Source organism: Falco cherrug, chromosome 3, assembly GCF_023634085.1.
Source record: "Falco cherrug isolate bFalChe1 chromosome 3, bFalChe1.pri, whole genome shotgun sequence".
Lineage (NCBI taxonomy): Eukaryota > Metazoa > Chordata > Aves > Falconiformes > Falconidae > Falco > Falco cherrug.
In genome coordinates this window covers 109655084-109676169 of record NC_073699.1, presented here as the reverse complement: position 1 = coordinate 109676169, position 21086 = coordinate 109655084, and the positions used below count along the sequence as shown (strand labels likewise).

Sequence of the window (21086 nt, the reverse complement as noted above, 5' to 3'; positions counted from 1 at the left end):
GCCCTCTCTTCTGCAGGCTCATGTCCAACCCTCAGCCTCTCCTTACCCACCATATGCTCCAGCCCTGAGCCATCCTGGTGGCCTCCCCTGGAGCTGCTCCAGTATCTTCCTTGCACTGGGGAGCCCCAAACTGGAGCAGCGCTCCATGTAGAACTCCCAGGCAGTAGAGCACTTGGGAGCTTGTTTTGGAGGAAGGCTGGTTCTCCTTCAGTTCTGCCCTCCATGAGTACATAAGCAGCCTTCAGGGTGTTTTGCAAAGTGGAGGTGGACAGCGTGCAACCGCCCCGGGCAGTGTGTGACCTTCCATGCGGTGCTGCCTGCCTACAGCTTCTCTGCTGGCTGCAGGCTGTGAAGGAAAGTTACTGTGCAACTACACCCCCAGTGATTTAAACCACCATAACTAACCATATTTAATCAGCCCTTATGCCAGCTCCACTCAGCACCTAGTCCTGACAAAGAACAATGTTGTCATCTGGAAAGCGGCTGCTGGCACTTCCCCAGCTGGCATGTTTTAAACTTGTCTAAACTGGGTGCTAAGCAGCATTAAAACGTAATGATTAAACATGCCCACTCCAAGTTTTCCTGGCCACCTCCACCTCCACCTGGGAAAGCTGCCTGTGCCCTGGGAAAGCTGCTTTGGGAAGGAAGGGGGTCCGTGGGGTGCCTGCTGGCCCGCTGGGGATGGGGAGGAGAGCGTGGGCTGGGAGGGAGCTGGTCCCCCTGCTCTGGGAAGTGAGGGCAGAGCAATTTGGGAATAACGCCATCAGCACTTCTGCACTCTGGCTGTCGGGGTGGGCTGCTGGGTCAGGTCGGGGTGTCCTTCAGAGACCCCATCTCCGACTCTGCGCCCCTGACCCTGCTCCTCTGCCACCTGAGATAAGGGAGCTGGGCAGAGACAGGCAGCTCACAGACCAGAGCACGGAGCAGCCACAGACGCACTTGGAGCCACTGGAGGTGGAGGCACAAGGCGCTCGGGGGCCTGACACTGGCTCTGGTCCTCCTGGAGCCGTGCAGGCGTTGGAGGGTCCCTGACGGCTCTGGACCCCTGACCCTCTCTGCTGGGTCCAGGTGGATGTGCATGCCATCTCCAGCAGATCCGTGGTACTGGGGTTGCAACTCGGGATTTGCACCAGGACAAGGGGGCTGGGGAGACCACTTGAAGGGCCCTTGTCCAGGAAAAGCTCCCTTTTTACTTCCCTGTTTCCTTTAGGATTAAAGCCATTCATTCTCCTCGGGCTCAAAACAGAGAACGTTTGCCAGGTTTATGAGGGCTTTTAGAGAGGCTTTTAGAGAGTACATCCTATCCCTTCTTTTATAGGGCTGAGATAAGATTATCTTTGTTTTAACACCAATTAAAGCAGGAAGGGTTTATAGGATTAGGGATTTTCCATCAGAGCAACTTTGATGTCACCACTTGCTTGCTTGGTTTGCTCCTTTCCCTGCGTTAAAAGGTTGGGAGCGGTTCCCGTAATGGTTAACATACCATGCTCCCGAGGCACAGCTCTCCCAGGCAGAAGCTTTGGGAAACATTTAAACAAGACCAAACAAAGTAACAAGATGTGAAAGTCCTAAATTCTTCTGGACACCACTTGGAGAAAGCTGCCTTACCTTTTAAACAACCGCTCTTTCAGTATGTAGCGCTGCAGTGTTTGCATTTATAGAAAAAGGGCAGGCTGCTTGCCTGAAAAGCATTTTTTAAAATATCAGAATAAAATATATGATTGTGTTGTAAGGATTCTAAATCAAAACAACCAAAAAAAAAAAAAAATCCACCCCTGCAGTCTTGCAGTCAGAGGCTGGAAAACGCATCAGTCCGCCCTCTGCACCAGAAGAAAACAAGAGGCTGAGTAAGATGACGGTGACATTTGGTGGATCTGCTGGCATGTCACTCCACAGAACTAACCTCATGGCTCGGCACCTCGCCTGGCACAGGCGGGCATTGCTCCCTGTGAGTCACCCCGGGGCTCCTGGGGCAAGGCATTTTCCCAGCACCTGAAGTTCTAGGTCCTTCCGTGCGTGCCAAGCTGCTGAGACAAGGTTTAGGGGTTGAAATTGTGCAGGAGCTGGCAGCATCCTGATCACCCTGAGTGCTGGGGCTGGGATTGCTCCAGCATCCCAGAATGGTGGATGTCAGGCTTCAGGAGAGCACTGCAGGCTGCTGAGCTTGGGCTTGGAGGTATATCCTAGAGTGCTCTTTGGGTGCCTGCAGGAATGAGGAGGTCCAAAGCATCTGCTGGCATCAGAGCTGTGCTCCTGATCTGTGGTCATATTCAGCTTCACCCAGGGATGCTGGCCTCTGGAAGTGAGCTGCAAACTGTCCCTTTGGGGCTGCAGTCACCTGTGGTCTGCAGCAGTGGGATGAGCATACAGCTCCATGGCTCCTTTGGATGGGGAAGTCCTCTCCCCTTGGCTGTCCACTGGCTCTAGCAGGAGAAATACTGGGTTATGCTCCTCAGCATCCGTACTGTGAGGATGCTGACAGCATCCGTGCTCAGGCAGGGACGTAAAGCTTCCCATTTCTCTTTAAGAGCAGGTTGGGGAGGCTGAACCAGGCTGACCAGGCAGGTAAGAAATTCCGGACGTTTCTCCCTGACAGCTGAATCCCATCACCGCTGATGGATGTGCCGCCCAGAGCAGGTCGGCGGGGGGTGGGGGGTGGGGGGGCTTGCAGGTGTGCATGCCCACAGGTGCGGGGGTCTCACCAGATGCTTGAACTTCTGAGCGGTGCTGGTGGGGAGATGACCTTGCGAACCCTGTGGAAGCCGCAGGAGGGATTTGCCGGCAAGCCCCCGGCATGAAAGCCTCTCCCAGGTGAGGGCTCAGCCCTGCTGCTGCTGCGTGGGCACCGAGAGGGGGCTGCAAGGCTTTGGATGAGGCTGTTCCCTGCCTAAGGTGGTGCTTAGCAGGGTGGTGATGCTCTTGCAGGAGAGCAGGGGTCTGTAACTGCCCGGCGTGTGCAGCAGTCGGTGTGTTGTGATGGCTATCGGTTTGTCTCGTGGTGTCCAAAAAGCTGAACCTCTGAGCCATGCGGTTTTCCTGGTCTTTGGAGCTGTTTGGGTGGCTGGGCTGAGGACAGCCCAGCTAGAAGGTTACCTTGCAGGACTTTCCAACGTGCTTTTTTCAGGCAGCTCCGAAAACAGGGCATCACCTTCCCTGCCTAGTCCTCTCCAAACCTCTGTGACACTCCGGTACTGAGGTCCTGTCACAGCCCCGTGCTGCCCCAGTGCTGCCCGGCTGCGCCTGCCCGTGGACCAGCTGAAGGGGTGGGTGAGGATGATGATGAGAAGATGTAACCTCTTCCATCAGGCAGGTGGTGGTGAGCTGCAGGCAGGCAGGTGCCGTCTGGAAGTCCTTGCCAGGAACATTTCCAAGGGGATGGTGTCTGGAGGAGCCCTGGGCTGAAGCTGGGAGGCCGATGAGGTGGCCTGGGGAGCGCTGTGGTGGGAGATGTGGGTTTTGAAGTCCTGGCACCTCCAGCTGTGAGGCCGGAGTGGCAGTGCCTGGGGGTGGTGTGACCCAGCGGATCTCCTTGAGTTGCTGGTGCCGTCGGTGGCACGGGGACCTGTCTGAAAGCCGCTAGCAATGGGAGGATGCTTTTGCAGGCCTGTGCCATCTGCTTCTGTTTCTGTCCTGTGGAGGGAGAATGACGTGGTTAAACAGGAACATTTGCGTTGTGACTTCTTCCCTTATTGACAACTCTTTAACCCATATCACAGGAGTCGGCTGAGCACCACGTTCCCCTTCAGTTAATGTCACTTAACCCTGTTTTCCTTTTTGTATTTCCATCCTCTGCTCTCCAAATGCTGTCAGAGTTGCTGGCGGTGACAGCACCTGGCAGTGGGATTAATTGCTTATCTCAAGTATGAGGTAGCAGCGTAGCCTGCTAATTAAATTTATCAGGAAGGAGAGTGGAGGACCTGTGCGGCCCCAGGAAGGATGAGTGCAGAGAGCTGACACCTAGAGAGGTCCAAGATATTCCCTCTTTCAGAGCCAGCAGGCAATTCCAGCGCCAAGTTGAAGGGGCTGGGGTGTTCCCACCTGCCTCCCGCGCTGCAGCCCGGCAAAGCAGGATTGAGTGCTCATCCCACCAGCACCAAAACATCCAGGCTGGGGAGGGGCCGTGGTAGAAGCATAAACAGGTCCAAAGGCAGTGGGCAGCATGGCTCCTTGGGGTTGTCCGGAGGCCAGCCTTTGGCTAAGGTGACAGACACCACCGTGTGAGGGCCTGGGGACAGGGAGAACCAGAGAATGGGTGACTTTTGCAGGTGAGTCAAAGCGACATCCCCTTGGGTGCAGAATGCAAAACAAAAGCTCAAGGCACGAGGGGCGGAATGGGGAAGAATACGGGAAAAGTGACAATGTCGACACGATGCCCGCCTCGTTGCATGGTTGATAAAGGGCTAAATTCAGAGCTGGTTGGAGATAATAGTCTTCTGCACAGGGCAACATCATAAATACCCACACAGACCACGAACAGCAGAGAGCTGGAAGTGATGGTGGAGGAGGCTCTGGGGTCCGACCTCCCCCTTGCAGCCATGGCATTTCTCTGCATCTGCCCCAAGGAAGGAGATCCGCCACCCCTCTGTCACCTGTCCCAGGGCTGCACCATCCTTTGGAGAAGGAGCTTTTCCTAATGTCCACTCTGAACTTGTGGGCCTTGTCCCTTGTACAGAGTCTGGCACCCTGAGAATGTTTGGGTCTGTCTTCTGCCCCCAGATAGCTGCAGTTAGATCCACCCCCCACCACCATGCCTTGGTGTGGTGGGTTGACCTTGGCTGGACACCAGGTGCCCACCAAGCCGCTCTATCACTCCCCACCTCAGCAGAACAAGGGAGCAAGAAAATAAGATGGAAAAAAAACCCCCTTGCGGGTCAAGATACAGGGAGTTTAATGAAGCAATAGCAAAAGTCACATGCGCAGAAGCGAAGGAAAACAGAAGATGCTCTTCTCTACTTCCCATTAGTGGTGATGTTCAGCCCCTTCCCGGGAAGCAGGGCTTCAGCGTGCATAGCACTTGCTCTGTGAGACAAACGCCATAAATAACGAATGCCCCCCCTTCCTCCTCCTTTCTCTTAGCTTTTCTATCTGAGCAGGCGTCATATGGCGTGGGATATCCCGCTGGTCACTTTAGGTCAGCTGTCCTGGCTGTGTCCCCTCCCAAGACCTTGCCCCCCCCACCCCCAGCCTACTGCAGGGGGGAGGTTGGAGGGGCAGCCTGGGTGCTGTGCAAGCACACGCCGGCGCCTTGTCACCCCCTTCCTGCTGCCAGCACAGGCACAGCACTTTGAGGGTGCTGTGGGGCTCAGCCAGATACACCCAGTTAAGCCATCCCAGCTCTTCCCACCTCTCCCCGTATGGCCTGTGCCCCAGGGCTGGCCATCTCGGTGACCTTCCCCTGTTCTTCCATATTGTCCTTGAACTGGACAACCCCAAACTAGCTCCAGCAGCATCCCCAGGGCCTGGCGGGGGAAGACACCTCCCTCAGTGTGTTGGCCACACTCCTGACATGGCCCAGGACATTGTTTTCTCTGGTCACCATAACAAATTGCTGACACCTCTTTGGCGTGGGGTCCAGCGAAGCCATCCCGTGGTGCATGGCCAAGGATGCTAGAAGCTTGCTTGGGGTTTGCAGGGTCATGGGGATGCCAGCAGGAGGAAGGGGGGGCTGTGGGAGAGGGCTCCCAAAAGCACTGGGAAGGGTGAGAGGCAGGAGGTGGCCAAAGCGACCAGCTCCGGGGTCCTGCAGCACCGGGGATGGGGATGCTGCCGGTATGGGGGTGTGGAGCCAGCCTGCCTGCCCCCTGCCTCCGGCCCCGCGGGGAGACGGGAGGCAGCTGGGCGATAAGGCTGGGGATTTCAGACTCCTGGCAGATCCTGACAGAGCCAGCGCTGCCTGTTTTCCATCAGCTGTTAAAAACGCCTCACTCGAGTGGAAGGAGCCTTTGCTGCCAGGAGAAACAAAGCCAGGCAAAGGGAGCCAAGGAGGACCCTTCCTCAGAGCCATTAGCACGGGCTGAAAGTGCCATTTTGGAAATTTTTATTGCACGAGAGGGATGTTTGCAGAATGGTCCAGGGTGGGCTGGGGAGGCCAGGGCAGTTTTTGAGGTAGAGGAGCCTGGCTGGAGCCTGCTCAGCTCACACTGCATTAATTAAAAAGTTGGTTAGAGAGCAGCAGTAGGACACAGGGCCAACAAACAGGGAACCCCTCTGCGGCCCCTCCTGCACGTTTGGCTGGGGACTTTTCCTTCAGGATGAGCTGCAGGATGCCCTTCTCCACCAAGCTGCCCCAGGGCAGGGGGGCTGGGAGCCTGGGTGCTGCCTCCAGCAGCAGATGCTGCAGAATTGTCCTCCCCTCCTAGATCCCTGGCACGGTCCTCCTGCAGGGGAGGGCAGGGACCCCTCAGGGGTCCTTCTCCATGGCATTCCCTTCCCAAAGCACATGCCTTCCTGGGCATGACCATCTTTCTGTGCCCTGGGAACGGGTTGATGGGACACGAGGACACGTGGTGGTGCTCAGGTGTTTCCAGCCTTGTTGGAGAGCCCTGCAACCGGTACTCATAGCAAACCCGCTGCTGGCTCTGAGCTGTACCCTCGCGAGGCAGCCATCCATGCCTACCTGCAGCAGTGAGGCAATTAAAGGTCCATATGTTTCCCGTGAACCCCTATTAGCATCCTCTGACTGGTGCTGGAGATGTGGGAACCCACCACATGGGAAGCTGCGAACAGCTCCTGCTTCAGTGGTGGGGCAGAGCCGCTGTCACAGTAATCGCCCTCCTGGGATGAAGGATGCTCTGATCAAGTAGAAATTTGTGTGCTTTCGCCGTTTCAATTCCAAGCAGGAGTTTCTAGGGATGCTCTTCCCCTGCCCTCGTTGCAAGCCTAAGGGGAAGCAGCATGTCCCGAAGCTGCTGTCACCAGAAAACTGGGGTGTCCTCGTGTCTTCCAGCCAGCGGCGAGAACATCCGTGCTGTTCAAACAGGAGGAGGGCTCGCCCCTGTGTGAAGATTGAGTTTTGATTTGCTGTTTACTCTGGAAACAAGAAATTGGGTGGATTCCAAATTAAAAGCTGTTTTCTCACCCAGAGGAAGACCTGGAGGGAACAAAACATTTTTGAACACAATGTTCATTTATTTTACTTCTGGAGGTTGTCATTACTCGAGGAAAAAAAAAAAAACCAACACCCACACAAACAACTTTGCATCAAATGTCAGTGTTTTTTTCCTGTCTTTCAACATGCTTTCAGAACATCTATCTTTGGAGAAGTTCTGCTTTTCCAGGATTATTTTATCCCATGTCAGTGTGCAGGACCTCCTGGGGAGGAAGAAAGTTGCCAAAACTTCTGGCCGCATTTTGGTGGCACATGCAAAGAGTTTTAGCATCCCAGCTTGTTATTTTTGGTGAACAGTCGTTCAACCCCCAATTTTTGCCCTGCTTTAGGAGCAGCACATGCAGAAGTATCTTAATTGCAGCCGTCAGCTTGTGCCGGGCCAAACCTGGGGAATTTTTTTATCTCTCAGGACCAGTGACTAAATCTCCACAGCATAGGCTTTTTTTTTTTTTTTTTTTTTGATGTATCTTTATCTTGATGCGGAAAGTGTTTAGGAAAGTTGTTATTTTTAAAAGAAGCCCTCAAGAAGGTGAAAGAGGCTCACGTCTTAAAACGTCTTTGATCAAATGACCCTGTATTTCACCCTGGGTGTCAGACTAGAGCAATTTTGTCTGTTGATGTTACCATATTTCAAAAATTGGTATTAGTTTGGGGACCCTGTTATCGTTTCAGCTTCAGAGCCACCATCACTCCTCTGTAATGGAGAACGCAGCCATCACCTCTCCCAACAGCCTAACACCCTCGGAGAGGGGTTTGTACTGAGGGACATGCTGGGAATAGGGTCAGAAATGGAGTCAAACACGTGGGGGGGAGGGGACAGCAAGGGTGGGAAGATCTGGGAACGCGTGGAGAAAGCAGTTTTTCAACAGGTCCTTTGACTGTAGGAGGCAGGAGGGGCTTTGCAAGCGGGGAGGCTGACGGTATTTTTCCGTAGAGCTTTTCCCATTGGAAACTCAAGGTAATTTTGAAGGAAGGGAGATGAAAACTGGAATTAAAAAAAAAAGAAAAAAAAAAAGATACTTCTCAGCAATAGCTCTTTATTACAGCAACCCCGAGTGTATGTTTTTCCCAGGCTGTTTTTCTGATCTGCCTCATTCCTGAAAGCCTTGGCAGCCAACTAAAGTAGAAGTTTGTTTAACTCGTTTCAGTGCAGAAACCACCTGCCACCCCCCAGGCTTTTCACGCTGCACAAGAATTAGCAGCGGCGGAAAGTCGCAACCAAGAGCAATCCCCAAGAACCTCGCCGAGAAACGCTTAGAGCTGAGCTTTTCCTTCGGCATCGGTGATCCCCTGACTTGGAAGGACTTTCTGGTGTTTAAAGCTCTGCAGGGGTATTTTCAGCCACCTGTGCCGTATCTGTTAATACTGTGTTTCACGCTCCGGTCCAGCCTTCAGCACCCATCTGCTGCAGGCACCAGGCACCCCCGTGCCACCCTCGCCCACCCTGCCGGGCTGAAGACGCGCCTTTTTGAGCAGCTGTTGCTGATGGAGCATCTTCTTCATCTGTGAGTGGCTTAGGTGGCCGAGCCCCGGTGGAGGTGGACGCCAGCACGCAGAAGTCGTGGCAGAAGTGACAATTTGCTTGTGATACGGAGTGATGGAGACAGACTGGCTGTGGAGGGTTGCAAAAGGTCCTTATGAGACGGCGTGGCCGGGAAATGAGGAGGCAATTGGGATTCTATAGACGTGAGGTGATGGAAATGGGAGAAAACAACCCAATTTCACGTACACCTGCACAGAGATGCTGGGCTGTGAGTTGGCTTGTTGTCTCTCAGGAACAAAGCCTCGGGGCTCTAATAATCCAGTTGATACACTGGTGGTTAACTAATAATCCAGACATTGCTAATTATGCGGAAAGAGCAGAGAACAAAATAGTGCATGTTGTTATTTACAATTTATACAAACAACGTATATGCAATTTATAAAACCAATTTATTATTGTTATATGTTGTCGCACAAACTTGCATCATGCAGCTTGTCTGTTTGTGCGACCCTAGGGGTCACAGGGAAGGTGGGTGGCGATGGAGTGTTCGCTGCCAGTGCAAGTGTGCGATTGCATCAAATGAAGCAGCAGCCGGCAGCTTCAAAGCAGCCAGCAGTGGATTCTTCATGCAGCGCAGAATTATACCACAGGGCTCTCTGCTGCAGGATAAAACGGGTGCAAAACATTTGCATGGAATAATAATAATAATAATAAAAATAAATAATAATAATAATAATAAAATAGCAATAATAATGATGATGATGATGATGATGATGATGATGATGATGATGATGATGATGATGGGTAACTTAGTGGAAGAATTATCCCACCGGGGATATTAAATGCAGAGAGCCTGCCCCTTAGAAAGTCCCTGAGCTATAAGTTGTTGGAGGGTGGCTTGAAGGTATGTGGCCAGTGTGCTTCTGGCTCGTGACATGCTCCTTGGGTGGCCGCTGTTGGGGGGAGCATCCTGGTGACTGCGGACCTTTGGTCTGACTTAGTCGAGCCACTTGCATCTCCTGAGGTGCCAGTGGCTAAAAACCCCCTTTGCATTCGTAAGACTCCTCGAGTGGACCCTGGTCGGCACTCGCGGTCAGGGACGGGGCTGGGGAGCTGTGTCGCCGTCGCTGCAGGCAGCGCGAGCAGCAGTGCCTGCCTCCTCGGAGCCTTCGAACCAGCTGCTCCTTCTCCACTTTGTTTATTTCAAATTGTCAGGTTTTGGCTTTAGACTCTGCAAAACCCCGAAGGGTGTTTTCTGGCAGCTCTGCCAGGCTCTGGGCATCCCCGCCAGCCCCTGTCCTCACTGCTTACCGCTGCTCTTGGTTCTCTTCCAGGCTGCCCGTCAGGGACATTTAAGGCCAGCCAAGGGGATGAAGGATGCGTCCACTGCCCGATTAACAGCCGGACGACTTCAGAAGGGGCCACTAACTGCGTGTGCCGAAACGGATATTACCGGGCAGATGCCGATCCTGTTGACATGCCGTGCACCAGTATGTGGGCTCCAGGCAACTGGGGAGGGGCTGCACGTGGCTGGGAAAGGAGATGCTCATTAGTCAAAGCACTGAGGGATGCTTAACAAAGGCATCTGTCTCAGTGGGATTTTGGAGGAGGCCGGGGGGCTCGGAGCACCTTGTCCAGAGGAGCCGTGCAGGCGTGGGTCTGTCTTACCTTACAAACACTGTGCATATAAAAAGGACATAAATTTGGGTTGTTTTGTGCTGTTCTAGGCAGCGGGAGGACTGCACTCTGGGGCTGTACCCAGATGAGAAGATCTGCCTGTTGGCATGCAGGAGATCAGTGCAAAGGCCAGGAATCAGAAACACTACAAAGTATAATTGGTAAATTTTGCCAGGGATGCCACGTAATCAAATTAGCTTGGGTTAAGAGGACAGGTTTTGTTGCTGCTCTTGCCTTTGGCTGCCCAGCTTGCTCCACACGTCCCCAACAGCAAGAGAAGCACCCAGCTCGGCATGTGCCTGCTGCAGAGTCCTGTCGGGGATGGGGAACAGGAGGGGGTGCAGTTGGTCCCATAGCAATGAGCAGGGCTCCAGCTCTTACACCTTTCTGTCTGTTCCCTTTACAGCCATCCCGTCTGCCCCCCAGGCCGTCATCTCCAGCGTGAACGAGACCTCGCTGATGCTGGAGTGGACCCCGCCGCGGGACTCGGGGGGCCGGGAGGACCTGGTGTACAACATCATCTGCAAGAGCTGTGGCTCCGGCCGTGGGGCGTGCACGCGCTGTGGGGACAACGTGCAATTCGCCCCCCGCCAGCTGGGCCTGACGGAGCCCCGCATCTACATCAGCGACCTGCTGGCCCATACCCAGTACACCTTTGAGATCCAGGCGGTGAACGGCGTCACCGACCAGAGTCCCTTCTCCCCACAGTTTGCGTCAGTGAACATCACCACCAACCAGGCTGGTAAGTGTCTCCCAGCAGACCTTTCCTGAAGGGTGGTGGTGGTGGTGGACGGAGAGCTCCTGCTCAAGAGGTGCTGGGTGAAACCCCATGGGCTGAACAGGGCTTGAAGGGGAGAAGAGGTGGGCTGAGATGGTGGTGCTGCTTGCTCTGTCACGCTGGGGATGACTAAAGTGCATGGGCCTGGCAATTCCTGGATGAATCCCAAACCTTGGGTGTGAAAAAAGTCCCTTATTTCCATGAAAAGCTGGCCCGTGCCCCAAGGCAGAGCTGCCCTCCCTGTCACCACAGCAGAGCAGCTCATGTCGCACCCCCAGATGTGGCAGTATCCCTGTCTGGTGATGGGTGCGTGGCTGTTCCTGAGGTTGTTGCCTTGGAGCATCAGTTGCATGCACTGTCGGGGTGTTGCAGATGTAGCAACGGAGGAGGTAAAGCAGGATCAGCTCCAGCATTTTGACACAAGCTGCCATCTCTGCTCCAACTGCAGAGAAAGCCAGGACGGGCTGTAGAAGCAAATGAAAGCTGCGCAGAAGAGGGGCTGGGGGCTGGTTACACAGGATGGCCATCTGGAAATCTGCTCCAGTTCCTGTGCCACTGCAGAGTCACCTTAGTGAAGCCAACCAAGCCTGTGCTGGCCTGGGGGGTTGCGTCGCTCCCCCTGTGCAGGGTGGCTTTGCTGGGGGGAAGGGCTGCGTCAGGTAGGGCTGCTCCTCCAAGGGTCCCCAGCAGCCCCCCAGCAGCAGCTGTGCCGGTGGCAGGATGCCCCACAGAACTGCTGGTCAGGGGCAGCTCCCCCCCCACCTGGAAGCCATCTGGAGCTGGGGCTGGGGCTTTGCTGCAGCTGATGGCGCGCTGGAAGCGTGCCAGCGAGGTACAAGCATGCGTGGGAGCAAACAAGTTTCTGTGGTCCCTCTGAGCGCTGCCGCGAGTGTGTGGGGTTGTGCAAACGTGCCCCGGGCTGCCCTGGACGCTGCGTGACCTTCAAGAGCGAATTTGGCAGTCGTGGATGGTTGCGTTGGCAGTGAATTGCCAGGGAGCCATGGGGGGGGGCTGGCTGCGGGGGGCAGGAGGCGTTTGCTCTGGGGGAAAGCAGCGGTGGTGCAGGTGGGCATCACTTGGTGGGGCAGGCAGAGCAGCGCAGCAGAGGTGACCTGCCAAAATGTCGTGGGTGCACGTCAACCAGCAGAATGGCCTCCGATCTCCAGTTAGCGCGGGAGCGGCAGGGTCACGGTGTTCTCGGTGCCGTGCCACAGCCTCCCAAGGCAGGTTCAGCGTGGCGGTGGGCTGTGGTTTGACTGCTGCACGTGAGGAGGGGAGAGGAGCTGGTCTGGGACTGTGACCGGTCGCAGCTTCCTTTAGAGGTGGCTGATGGAGATGAGGTGGGTGCAGTGCTCTGCCTGGGGCTGGGAAGGGGCTCTGCACCCTGCAGCGTGGTCCCACACTATAAACCAGCTACTTACTGCTCAGATTTTGCACTTTGCAGTTATGCGGCGTGCTTCTTACCTTCCTATACTGCCTGCGGCTACTTCCACCTTAGCAAAACCGGAGAGCTGAGTTTCAGGTGAATCCTTTTCAGTCCCCTGGATCCACCTCTTTGTGTTTTCCTTGTTTGACACTCCTTTATTATCAGGGCTCACACTTCTCAGCCTGTGTGATGTCTCTCTTAATGTATCTATTCATTAGCACTAAACAGTAACTGTCTGCTTGCTAATTCCTCTGTAATTAGAGGCTCTGAATTCTTCTGCTTACACTTGGCACCGCCTGGCAGCCTTGATGTAGATCATTAGCAGTTGGTAACAGAAGCTGCAGACACAAAGGCAGAGCTGGGACAGGAGAATGGAGGGTGTTGTGGGGAGGGAGGGGAGGGATGAGCCTGGGGAAGCGACATTACAGTCTCCTCTGCCTTTGCTCTGGGCTGAGCAGCCAGCTGGGGCTCCATCTCAGCCAGAGCAGAAGACCAAATACGTGATCGGTTGTGCTCCTGCCACAGCAAGCCCATGGTGTCCCTGCAAAGCATCCGCTACGCTGGCCTTCAGGGACCTCCCAGCCCCGAAGAAAGCAAAGCAAAATTACCCTGCTTCACCCACGGATAAATGGAGCTGCTGGGGGACCACCTGTGCTTGGTGCTTTGGGGGCTGAGGAGAGATGCCACATCACCAGCAGCATCTTTTGGCCTTCAGCATCCCAGGAAAAAGCTGTTGTGAGAAGGAGTCGGACAACAATCCCCACAGAACAGCCAGCGGGCAGGTGCTGAGTGTGGCCGGAGGAATGGCACTGGGGGGTGCGATGGTGGGGTGACCACCATCCCACAGTGCAAATATGAGATCGAAGAAGGTGACACAACGTTCACCTTGTTCTCCCAAAGATGCTGCAGTTGTCGCTGCTGTACCCCTCTCCACTGAGGTCTGGGTTTCACTGCAATGGCCTTTACATCAACATAACTGGTTTTGGTGTTGTGGTAGCAGGACATTTCTCCTCGTGGATGCACAGGTGGCTGGTAGCTTCTGTCAAGGGAAAATATGAGGTAATTAGACCAAGGTGATCCCTTTCTTGCTATAAGGTGGCTTTCCAGAATGTGGATCTTCCCTCAGCGCTTTGTGGAAACCTCTACATTCTTCATCAGACTTTTTGGAACTGGATATTGTACTCAGTAGCAGCTCTACTGCAGATAAACTACTTTCCTTGCTGTTTTCGCTGTTCCCTTACACATCCAAGTGTAAGGTGCTACCTCACTCAGCCACGCAGGCAGCTTTGACCCTCCCTGGCAGCTGTTGTCTTGGTCAGATGCTGCTTTCCTCAAATCACTCTCCCGTTCTGCAAGCAATACCTGCATTTTGGGTTCTAGACCCCAGCACAACCTTATAATCACTTTTCACGTTGTAGCTGTGATTAAATTCACCCCTAATGTCTTCACCAGCAGGCTCAGCCAGCCCAGCTCTCTCCATGTCTCCTAAGCTCTGTGCCACAGGCTGCCTTGGTCACCCTTGGCTGGATCCTCTGCAGTTCCTCCTGGACCCATGGCCCTGGGTTCTCCATTGACCAAGTTGATGTTGGCCTTAGACCAGCCAGGTTGGTGCTGAATCACAGAACCATTCAGGTTGGAAAAGACCTTTAAGCTCACCAAGTCCACCCGTTACCCCAGCACTGCCAAGCCCACCTCTAAGCCATGTCCCTGAGCGCCGCATCCATGTGGTTTTTAGACACCTCCAGGGATGGTGACTCCACCGCCTCCCTGGGCAGCCTGTGCCGGGGCTTCACCACCCGTTTGGTGAAGACATTTTCCCTCATATCCCGTATAAACCCGCCCTGGTGCACTCGAGCCCGCTCCCTCTTGTCCTGTCACTTGTTATTGGGGAAAAGGGACCAACCCCCCTGCCTACAGCCCCTGTCAGGCAGCTGTAGGGAGCGATCAGGTCCCCCCCGAGCCCCCTCCTCTCCAGGCTGAGCCCCCCCCAGCTCCTTCAGATGCTCCCCATCAGCCTGGTGCCCCAGCCCCTTCCCCAGCCCCATTGCCTGTCTCTGGACATGCTCCAGCCCCTCAGCATCCCTCTTGAACTGAGGGGCCCAAAACTGAACCCAGGATTCAAGGTGCAGCCTCACCACTGCCCAGTACAGGGGGACAATCACTGCCCTGGTCCTGCTGGCCACACTGTTTCAGACACAAGCCAGGGTGCTGCTGGCCTCCTTGGCCACCTGGGCACACCGCTGGCTCATGCTCAGCCTGTGACCTTCCGACTCCCCAGGTTTACCCTTCGCATGTCTCTGTAACGGTGTCATCTTTTCCGTCCCACCACCAAAGCAATGGGTGGCCCAGGCAGCGTGGTGCCGAGGGGCGTCCCAAGGGACATGCCACCGCTCTTCTTGGGAGAAGGCTGGTCAAAAGAGGGTGGCCAGCCTGTGCTTGGACACAGTTTCCTGGATTTTTCTCTTGCAGTGAGTGCCCTAAAAAGACCAAAGGTGTTTAACCTCCAGAAGGGCAGGTTTTGTTAGAACCGGAGGTGTGATGCTTCCCTTTTCAAAGTGCAGAGAATGAGAAAGGACCAAGACCAGCAGAACAGAAATAAAGAGAGCTTGGAATAAACATCCCCTTAACACCACCTCCTTGCTCCCCAGTCTGTCTTCAGCCAACTGGAATTTACCCCTTCCAGCAAACTGCGTGATTCCCACTGCCTTCCTAGGAAATACCTTCTGTCACCTCCGAGGCCAGGTTGTGTTTTCTCTCTGCTCTTCTCAGCAGGCTTCTTCTTGACCTCCAGCTCCATCTTGTGCATCTCCCGATGCACCCTCCACTTGCCTGCTTATTGCACCCTGCTGCTGAGTGGCATCTCTCCCCCAAAGCTCGGCAGCAATCCCAGGAGGGAGATCCAGGATTTGCCATCGTACACAGGCAGTCCTGCCTTCAGGGACCATGATGCGGCCAAAGAAAACATCGCACAGAGACCGGGTGCCACCAAAAGCCTTTTCTCAGCCGTGCCAGAGCAAAAGATTCATGCCAAGAGGGTGGTTGAGAGCCATGCCAGCATCTCAAGAGGGAAGGAGCAGGAGAGAAGCCAGGGGTCAAGGAGCTGAGCACGGCCCCACGCTTGGGATAATGACACTTGACTAATTGAAAGCCATGTCAGGCATCAACCCTCTTGCTGGTGACAACGCGCAGCCCCTGATTCCAAATTTGCGGCCATTCTTTGGGGAGGAGCTGGGAGGGGAGGGAGTCTCGGTGCTGCGAGGATTTGTAGGCTCCATCTGCGCCCTGGGTAGGCTGAGTGCCCTGGGAAAGAAGGGAGAGGGCTGCTTGGGCAGGGCTGACAGGCAGCGCATGGGAAGGGCATCTTTTGGTAACAGGCTGTGGCTTCTGTGATCTGAGCAGGGAGGAAATAAGCCCCGGGCTCTGCGTTATCCGGAGACAAATTCGTGGACCTCCCAGTGATGGGGGAAAGAGACCATCCTGGTTTGGGGGAACATAGCCCTGTTTGTGAGTGACTCTGGTGTCGCACAGGATAAGGAGGGAGGATTAACTCTGATGTCAGAGGCTCTTGGCTGCAAGCAGAGCCAAAAAGAGCCATACGGCTGATACAGCGTGAGTACCAGCTCGGGTGCGACAGAGGAAACCAATGCACTGTCCTGATAAACCCATCAGGAGCAGCATCCGCAGCGGCAGAGTTTACTGGCACAATTTCTCCCTCTCTATGGATCCAGATAACTTGTTGTGATTATTTGCATTATTATTCTGGGTGGCGTTTTACAGCAGTATGTCGCGACATGGGTCCTTTGGCCGGGGAGATGTGCAGCTTCATGCCTGTGCACCAGGGTCGTGCCAGACATCTGGAGGGTGGAAGTTTCTGCTTGGTGGTGGCTATCGCAGCCCAGGCACTGGCATCCCACCCAGGCAGGTGTTTTTGGACAGGGCTGTCCGGACAAGACTCAGAGGGTTCCTGCGAGCCCAGGGACAGCTGAATGTTTCAGTGGCCCGAAGCAAACATGTGGGCCATGGCTCTGCTCTGCTGTGGATGTCCTGTGACTGGGCTGAGACCAGTCTGGTCCTTACACAAAGGCTGGGGAGTTCAGTGGTGAAGCACAGGTGGGACAGATCCTGGGAAGTGCAAAGCACCAGAAGGGGATGATTTTTCCCTCACCTTCAGCCAAAAAAATCCATCCCTTGCAGCCGTTATCCATGTGCTTTACTGTCGGATGCAACAGGGAGTATGGAGGGATCAGGGGGAGAAGGGTGAGGAGGCAGGAGTGGAGGTAGCATCACACCAAGGTGAAGGTGTGACGCTGGTAGGGACGGTGCTTCTCACCAGCCATCGAGGCTGCCATTTGCTTGTCACATCAGTTATGCTCAGGCTAGACAGAGAGGGGAGAGCTGTATCGCCCGGGGCACACGGACTCTTGCTTTTGTCTTCTCACTTTAATTTTGCGTCAGAAGATGTGGCTGGCGTCCTGCTTCGGAAGGATGTGTGGCAGTGGGCTGTGCTCCGCCGGGCGCAGGTAGCGAGTCGTGGCATCTCCTCTGTCCCCCTGTGCTGCTCTCAGCCGTGCCTGAGCTGGCTGCGGTCAGGAACTCCTTGTCTATGAAACAACCACCTGGGAAAGCCTTTGCAGAAATCCCCTTGAGGAGCTGGAATAAGCCTTCCAGACCTTAAAAGCTGTGGGTATCTGTTCCTTGTTGCCTTCAAGCGTAAAAGGCAGGAGACTGTAGCATTTCAGCATCTCAGACCTCTCACCCACCCACCCACCCATGGCACAGCTGCTGCCAGCACTACCTCAGGGCATCCGTGGCTTTGCATAGACAATTATGGGTAATCTCCAAAGGCAGAGGTCTCCCTGCATTCCCAGTGATGTGTCCCAGAGCTGCACCCACTCCCCTCCATGAGGGAACTTTTCCCAATCTCCAACTTGAACCTCCCAAGCTGTGATTTATGGCCATTGGTCTTTGTTATATTAAGTTTCAAAGGTTCAAGCCAAGAGATGGTTTGGATCAGCCTACACATCAATTATCCTCTCATTTAGTCCTGTCTTTGGCTAGAGCATCTTTCAGAAAGGCAACCAGTCTTGACGTGAGATATCAAGAAACATCAGGTCCTTGTGCACAAGTCTGTGTAGCTTGTTCTTGCTTTTTTTTTCCAATGAGTTCACTGATTTTCTAAGGAAATGCAGTAGACGTTGCCTGTCTGGACACAAGTAAAACATTTGATTTGGAAAACTACTAATAAAGCTGGAAGTCTGTCCAGGAACTGCCATTTAGGAGACCATTCCCACCCAAACGGGGAAGCCTGAGGCTGAACTGAGGTGGTGCGCTGATTCAAAATCTGGTAGGGTATTTCTTGTGCAGGAAACTGTGCTACCTCCACAAAGACACTGAGAGGTGGAATAACAGTATCAGGGTGAAATTCCACAAGGGAAGGCAGCTGAGGAGGACCTGGTGGCAGACCATGGGAAGAGGACAACTCTCCAGTATGAAAAGCTGGTGGAAAAACAAGATGTGCCAGATTGTTGCCTCAAGCAAGTTCGCCAGCTGTAGCAAGGTCTCACTGCCATTACACAAAGCTTGGGTGGACTTTGGTCCAGTCATCGTGTGCACACCTGATTGTCCCCATTGGAGAGAGCTGGGCTGATGGTAGCAGGCAGAGAAAGGCTGGCAGGGTGAGCAGAACGTGGGAGAGCCCACGTTAGAGAGGAGACCAAAGAGGCACTGTGTGTAAAGGGGATTTATTTGCTGCCCGTGATGATGTGCTGGGCTGGAGGGACACTAGAAAGGGAGGAGAGTTATTAAAGCAGAAGGACAAGAGCAGATGGTACAGAGTGGCCGGTGATAGCATTTCGGTGGAGAAGCAGAAATTTCCTGAGCTGTGGAGCCGTCTCCCACCTGGAGGAGCCAGGGCAAAGCCCCTTTGCCTGTGTGACAGAGCAAGGAGTGTGTCAGCTGTAGACTGTTCCTGAGGTCCCGTAAATCCCAGGTTTCTTCTTTTGGGGACTTCACTGGCTGTGTTTCTGTGACCATTCAGCCTGCTCCCAGGCTCCAGAGCCTCCTGAAACCTTGACATCTCCAAGGCTGTTTCTCTTACCTAGCATTAACAGCCAGACCCCACACAGACCCTGGTAACCATCCTGCCCCCGCAGGCTGCCTTCTGTCCTTCTTCTCTTTCCTCCACCCCCAGCTCCCACCTTCACCTTACCTGTCTCCTACACATGGTGGCCACCAAAAGCTGATGCAGCTTGACATTTGCCCCCCTCCTCCTCTCACTTGCTGGTCCAGCCTGTTGCCTTCGCTGCGCCCCCCCAGCTTGCAGCCACCAGCGGTGGGTGCCTAGGAGAAACCCCCCCATGCCCAAGCCCCTTCTCTGCCCACTGGAGACCATCTGCAGCCAGGGCTCCCAGATGGTAGGAGCTTTGTCAGCTGCTGGCTCTTCAGGGCTCCTCTTCCCACCCCTGCGGTGGGCAGTTGGGGGGATGTTGGCAGCGCAGGCTGCAGAGCTTTCCTAGCAGATGCCCTTCTCTGCCCGCTACCAGCTCTGCGGGCTCCTCCGCCTGCTGACACCCCGGCATCCCTCTTGCATAAATTACTACGTGAGTTTGAGGATCATTTTTTTCCCACACCTGCCTGGGGCTTCACAAACCTGTTCCGATGCATCTGGAGCTGACTTTGGGCAGAAAACAAAAGCCCATCCGTGATAGATGGGGTGGAAAGTCCCTTCTGGTGAACTCCGTGCCTCCATCCCTGCTGTGTGCGAGTGCTGGGAGCTGCTCAGGAGCTCACCTTTTGCTTCTGCGTTCAGGCGGGGTGATTTATCTTTACTGCTGCACTTGGCAAACACAGCCCACAGTGCTAATTGCCTCGCTTGCTCACAAAGCGCCCAGCGCCAGCGCTTGGGCAGGTGGAGATGCTGGAGGCAGGTAGGCAAGGCTGCAGGCACACGGGAGGCCAGTTTCAGGGTCGCAGTGCTTGAACAGCTGAACATACACTTGGGGGGGTGGTGATGCTGCTTAGTGGTGTGTTTATGTGGACGGTAATAGATGGTTGTAGCAAATTGGGTTAATGCAGCCGGCTGGTCGGTTGTCCCTGGGTCCATCTCTGTGATTTAGGAGTCCCCTCTGTGTGTCAAATGATGAGTCTCTGTCTGGCTTGGTTCAAGCAGCAAGATCCTCGCTGTGCCTGTCTCACTGCAGCCCGGGCCATGTTCATCACTGCCACTGGCAAGTGTGCAGGAGGCTGCTGCATTGGTAGGGCTGGGTAGGAAATGCTCTTCCCAAGAAAAAGCCCTGATATTTCCAAAATTCCACACACACACACACACACAAAGGGAGGCCAGCCTGGTGGAATCAACCGTGAAAGAGAGCAAGGGAACAAGTTCAGTCTCAAATCAGCAAGACTCAGTGGGTCCAAGGGGATGCTCTGCAGCAGGCGTCATTCTTTCAGGAAATATTTATCTGATCTAAGTTTTCTGGTTTTGAAATTTCAGAATCAGTGTGTTCCTAAGAACCGTTTTGGTTGCCACTAATTGGCAATTTCTGGGAGAGTAATATTTCATTGCAAATCTGAGGGGCAAGCTGGAGGGATGGGGGCTGGCTCCTGCCAGCGCTCCTGCTTCCCACCAGCTTTTTCCTGATAACATCGTTTTGATCGGGAGCGGACGAGGTTTCCATGTAGAGAGGGGGTCAGGAGGTGAGCATGACCTTGGCACTGAACAGCCTCCAACCCACTCCAGCAGGCTTCATGCTGGGATGCTGGGATCCTCCGGAGCACCTCCTCTCAGCGCCGAGAACAAAGTCCTGCCCTCCTCCACAGGCAGGATGGCATCACGCGAATGAAGGCTGCAGACTCAATTAAACAAAGCATAAAGACAGCCAAACGCCTTCGTCTGCCCGGGCCAAGTCACTGGGCTGCTTTTAGGAACTGCTTTAAAGGCTGTAATCTACACCAAAGCCTTCGTTGATTCAAATGGGGCCAGAGCCAGGACCAGCTTTGGATGCTTTGCCGTGTTTTTAAGATTTTCCAGCGTTTGTAGTTACACACTCAAGGGGCTGGAGGCTGGGCCCACAGGGAAATTTTCCAGATGCTCAACACACACACACACACACAGAGTGTGGGTACCAGCCTGGTGGGCCTGCCTTGCCAGGAACCTGGGAAACAAAGATCTCACAGGCTGTAAACCACCAGTTTTTTAGAGCTCTAGCAAGTCTGCTGAACATCCCGGACCTAAGGCTTTTGGTGCTTTGAGGGTGAATGTTTGTGAAAGAGCCCTCGTGCTGTTGTCCCTGTGATGCTGCGTTGCTTTCCTGGGCTTCTGCTGGAGGTAATTGGTTTGAAAACTGTGTGGCTTCACAGGGGGGGACACTGGGGAAGAATCTGAGTGGTCAAACTTTTTAACAGTCCAAGCAATAGTGAACCCTTTTAGCAAGAGAGGGTCATTGCTGCTGGAGGCGCTTCTGGGGGTCTCCAGCCTGACCTTCTGTGCAGAGGGAGGTCACCAGGGTGGTGGCAATGTTGAGGGCATATCGGGAACAGCTTCCCTTTCTCATCTGGATATTCCTTGCTATGGTGTTCTCAGTGCTTACATTGGAGGAGGGCATCCCAAATTCAG

At 54.3% G+C, this 21086-nt stretch overlaps 1 protein-coding gene across 2 annotated transcripts in view; it reads left to right on the top strand.

Annotated features, from left to right (window-relative positions):
* EPHB2 (EPH receptor B2) overlaps window positions 1-21086 on the top strand; it is a 129132-nt gene that overhangs the window by 71309 nt on the left and 36737 nt on the right. For both annotated transcript variants that reach the window (XM_055705716.1, XM_055705715.1), the window contains exons 4-5: window positions 9926-10081; window positions 10675-11010. In XM_055705716.1, coding sequence (XP_055561691.1) covers window positions 9926-10081; window positions 10675-11010 — 492 coding nt within the window. The remainder of the gene's footprint in view (window positions 1-9925; window positions 10082-10674; window positions 11011-21086) is intronic.